Source organism: Acanthisitta chloris, unplaced genomic scaffold (genome assembly GCF_000695815.1).
Source record: "Acanthisitta chloris isolate BGI_N310 unplaced genomic scaffold, ASM69581v1 scaffold10841, whole genome shotgun sequence".
Lineage (NCBI taxonomy): Eukaryota > Metazoa > Chordata > Aves > Passeriformes > Acanthisittidae > Acanthisitta > Acanthisitta chloris.
Window position 1 is genome coordinate 19,360 of NW_008655493.1, and position 4,893 is coordinate 24,252.

General features: G+C 50.6%; 1 protein-coding gene across 1 annotated transcript in view; it reads left to right on the plus strand.

Moving 5' to 3' along the window:
* Positions 1-4,893, plus strand: part of LAG3 (lymphocyte-activation gene 3) — a 5,562-nt gene continuing 669 nt past the window's right edge. Inside the window, exons 1-7 of the mRNA XM_009083921.1 lie at positions 1-55; positions 365-530; positions 697-923; positions 1,200-1,448; positions 1,629-1,922; positions 2,266-2,556; positions 2,832-2,947. Coding sequence (XP_009082169.1) covers positions 1-55; positions 365-530; positions 697-923; positions 1,200-1,448; positions 1,629-1,922; positions 2,266-2,556; positions 2,832-2,947 — 1,398 coding nt within the window. The remainder of the gene's footprint in view (positions 56-364; positions 531-696; positions 924-1,199; positions 1,449-1,628; positions 1,923-2,265; positions 2,557-2,831; positions 2,948-4,893) is intronic.

Sequence of the window (4,893 nt, forward strand, 5' to 3'; positions counted from 1 at the left end):
ATGAGGCCAGTGTCCCTGGTGCTGTTCCTTACCTTCACTCTGCTGGCTTTCAGCGGTAAGAGAGGCTGAATATATCGGGGAGGGCAAGTAGCTCAGTAAGCTGAGTCTGGGTGTTACTTGGCCTCTGACAAGTCTGGAAGGGAAAGTTCATGCCCTTCCAATTCCACTGAAGATGGCCAGATATCGCTCTATACTTGTCGTGGTTTAACCCCAGCAGCAACCAAGAACCACGCAGCCGCTCACTCACTCCCCCATCCCATGGGGGATGGGGCACAATACTCTAACGTGGCAAACACGGCATTCTCACTCCAGAGTGGGATAAAAAAAACCAAACCTCTTTGCTCAACTCTTCATCTTATTACAGCTGGCCACATCCTACCAGCAGAGGGGGAAAGCAGGGAGCAGAAATTGTGGGTCAGGGAGGGAAGTTCAGCCGTGCTGCCTTGCCAACTGAGTCCCAGAAAGTCAAGGAAGACTTTGAAGCAGCTGCCTGACAAGACATCTGTGCTGTGGAAGCGCTACGGGGGAAGGTATGCCAGGGCATAACCAGAAAGATTTGAGTCCTTCTGTGGGGACTGTGGAGGGTGGGAGATGCTTTGAACTCACTTTCTCCTTCCCCACATTCCCTCCTTCCTGCTCCCTCCCTTGATCTCATGTTTACTTCTGGCACAAGCCACTCACTTGTCCCACTCTCAGTGTCCACCAGGAGCCACATGTGGTGCTGGAGGTGGGGTACTCAGGTCTCCAGAAGACAGCGCTGCCCATGAAGCGCCGGGTGTCACTCCAGGACTCTGCCTTACGCAATGGCAATTTCTCCCTGCGGATTGACCCAGTCCGGAGCAATGACGCTGGGCTGTATGAGGCATGGGTGGAATACAACACAGAGGTCCACAGCTGCCATGTGGAGCTGGGAGTAATTACAGGTAGGAGAAGATGGAAGGCCTGGAGAATGCTGATTTTAGGACCAGGGAGGTTGTAAAGGTGGGATGGGGTGGGGATGCCACGTTTGGCAGGGAAGGTTAGAGTACAGGCAGCATCCTCCTGGAAGCACACAGCTGCCTGCTGTCTGCTCTCAGCTCTGGAGGGATGGCTGCCTGAGGGACAAAGCTAGGATGGGGGTGGGTCACAAAGGGCTGGTTTGGTAGATCCCCTGAGACCTTAGCTCACCTCCCACCCCAACGCTTTCTCTTTTTTTGCAGTAACCCTCAGTCCACCCAATCCTGTGGTAGAAAATGAGCCGCTCTTGATGAGCTGCAATTCCAGCCACCAGGCCAGCCTTGTGGAGGCATGCTGGTTCCACAATGGGCAACTGGGCCCCAGCTTCTGCTCCTTGAGCGGGTCTCTCTCCATCCTCCGACCAACCATGGCTGATGCAGGCTCCTGGCGCTGCCAGCTTCGATACTCTGATAACAAGATCATTTCTGCCACATACAACCTGCAAATTCTAGGTGAGGTCATCCTCTGTGTTGCTACTCTAGCATCCCCAAGTTCATTGCTTTGCTGTGAGTGACCAAGCCCAGTGGCCCCACCTTCCCAGCTCCCAACCTGTCCTTACTTCCCAGGCCAATCATCTCCTTGTGGAGCTCTTTCCAGCCACCATCCCACATTTTCCCCTCTCTCTGGCTCAGGTTTTGATGGCCCAACCAACCCTATGGTCTATGCTGCATCTGGCTCTGCAGCCAGTCTACCATGCAGCCTGAGCTACCTTCCCAGTGCCTTTGGGAAGAATGTGGTGATAGCCCACTGGAGCCACCTTGCACGAGGACACTTGCAAGACTGGAGCATCTCCCAGACACTGAGCAGCAGAAGCTTCCCCCTGAATCTCCCTGCAGTGGGGCTAGGTGATGCAGGACAGTACCGCTGTGCTCTCTCCATTGGCAGCAAGACAATCAGCAGGGACGTGACCTTGGCACTGATTACAGGTGAGAGGGGAGACAGGGAAGTGCATCACTCCTCTGGGGTACCCCACTGCTTGCAGATAAACCTCCCCACATGTCAGTGCAGTGAGTGTGGGTTGCTCCTGCTCATAGGTTCCCACCCTGGAGCAGCAAACAAGGTCTCTATTACGGGCATTGCATTACACTGGACTCTGCCGGAATCAGGGGTTTTCCTGGGTGACGTGATTATTCATCTTAAGACTGAGGAGGACAGAGAAAACAAATTAGAGGAAGTATTAAAGAAGGGGTGTAATAGAAGAAGGATGGATTAGGAAGAGGTGTGGACCTTGAGGTCTTTCCTGAGGGTACTTTTTTTCTTTTGCTGCAGTGACTCCAAGCATCCAAGGACCAGTTGCTGAGGGGAGTCGCTTGCTGCTCATCTGCAGCCTCACACATCCTCAGGGACATGAACGTTTCCAGTGGAAGCAACTTGGCTCAGCCCCTACTAAGAGCAAACTAGCTGTGGCCACCCCCCATAACCTGGAGGACCACAGTTCCCAGATGGGACCTACCTTGGAAATACTCCAAGTGTCACAAAAGGATATGGGCACATGGGAATGCAGTGTATATGGCCCAGAAGGCAGACTGGGAGCAGTGGAGTATGGGCTGCAGATCACAGGTACTGTCCCCCATGGATCTGTAACCAACTTCTTTTTCTTGCCCTACTCAGTTTCCTGGTGCCCTTTCCTCTATCAGCCCTACCCTGTCCTTCTGCCCTTGGACTACTCGGATCCTACCTTCTCGTCATCCTGTCTTAGCTCTCACCCGTTCCTCATGTTGCTCCTTCCAGTTCCCTGCATTCTTTCCCATTTGGCCTGGTTTTGTGCTGGCCCAGCCTTGCTCCAGTGCAAAATCAACCCTACTTTCCATTCTAACTGTAGTTCCTCCTCACAGGTGCCCAGGTCTCCAGCTCTTCTGCTATCTTCAGTGGGCAGGTTACTTTTGGGCTCACACTCACCCTCTTCCTTCTGCTTGCAGTCTGTGTTCTGGCTCTGGCCCTACAAAAAAGGGTAAGTGTCCACCATCCTATTTCTGTTATTTTTTTCCTGTACGTCCACCCTTATTTGACCTTCCCCTGAGAACTCCAGAGACAGCAGTGAAAGGTCCCAGGGACACAGCAGCCAGAGGAAGAATGGGCTTGGGCAACCTGCTGAGGGCATCATGGACACATAGTGAAAGCTGTACCCTGGGCATTGGCAGGTCTGGCTAACCATGGCATTTGTCTGGGGGCAGGTCAGACACCTCAGAGGAGAGACAAAACCTCCTATTAGGCAATCACAACCCACTCTTGAAAAGCTTCATGTTTATTATCCCAGAGATCAAGCCATGTTGTAATATAGGAGGATTAATTTCTAGGCTTTTGTAGATGTCTCTCTTACTCCTTATCTGGATGCTTTAATGTAACAGTCTCCTTCCTGTTCTATATAAATGCCTTCTGGTGCCCAGACGCTGATCTCAATGCAGGGCTGCTGTTTCTGGCTCAGCCCTCACACCTCAGCTGCCTGCTTCTGGCAACTTGCTGTCTTTTTTTTGGTCTCAGCTTGTTTCAGCATCTTGTCCTCTGAAAACACTACCTTGCCTTTATGATCCCAAAGACTAGGCCAGCAAGAATCCTTCACCAGCTTGTCACCAGAAAAAGCTGTGCAAGCAAGTCAGATCTATTCTCTGCAGTTTTCATACTGGTTTTCTGCAAATGGATTACATGGCAAATTCATCCTTCAGGGTTTCACTTTGCTGACAAGGGACACCTTTCATGAGTAGCTGTGATGTAGCTGCCTTCTACTTAGCTTCTTGGAAAGGGCCCACAGTGAAAATCCCCTTCTAGTGCAGAAGGGGCTGGGGGCTCAGAGTGATCTAGGTTTGGGAGAGCTTACCCTGGCAAAAGAGCTGGGAGCCTTGAAACTGCCTTGAGTTGAAGATGAAGGATGTGATAGCACTGATGAAAAGTCTTAGCAAGTCCTGGTGGCTGGAAATTGAAGACAGGCAGCATCGGAACAGAAGCAAGGTTGGAATTTTTAAAATAAACATTGTGGGTAGCACCAGAGTCACTTGTCACAGGTTCTTTATCATCTGTCCTCAGTCAGCACTGATGGTAAAGGATAATTTGAGGCAGAAATCTACAGGTTTTGTGTGACTCTCTAGACTGTGCAACTCCAGGTCAAGAAATGAACCGCCTTTCGGGACCAAAACCTTGCAGAGACACTCCTTGGCAATATAACTGTAAAGTCTCAGCTAGCAGGAAATAGGATACTTGGGTGTCTTTAGCAGCTCTCATCCAGCCAGATTGTTTACCACCCCAAAACTCTCATCCAGCCAGATTTTTTACCACCCCAAAGCATTTGCATATGCCTTCATGGCCATGCTGTGATGAGTAAGCAAGGCTCCTCTGTTGCAGTGCAGATCCTCCATCCGTCGATGGTGGTCGTCAACTGGCTTTAGCAAAGGATTGTACCGGGTGATCTCCAGAGGTCCCTTCCAACCCCAAACATCTTGTCATTCTGTGATTCATGCCTTTCTCTGTACAGCCTCCCTGGTGGGCTCATCCTCTGTCAGCATGCAGATGAGGTGCCTTGAGCAAAGATATCAGCTCTTTTCTTGTTCTCTCCCTCTCTCTGCTGGCATCCTCGGAGATTACATTTGCTCTTCTTGTGTTGGTTGGACACCGGATGCTCAACGTGGCATATCATGCTCACTTGATAGGCTGTTGCCCACATGTTAGGAATTCCTATTCCAATCCCCTGAGCCTATCAACATGCAGTTTGTACTGCTGCATTTCATTCATCCTGTCATTCAGTTTAGTGCTCCATTCTCCTAAAATATCAGGGTCTTGTGTGCCATTTTCATCCTCTTTCTTCCAAATGAGGCTCTGCAACTTTATCAGCTACCTAACTCATTAGCACTTTCACACTCTCTGTGCCAGTAATGACTGATCTTTGAAGACTTGTGCTTATCATTT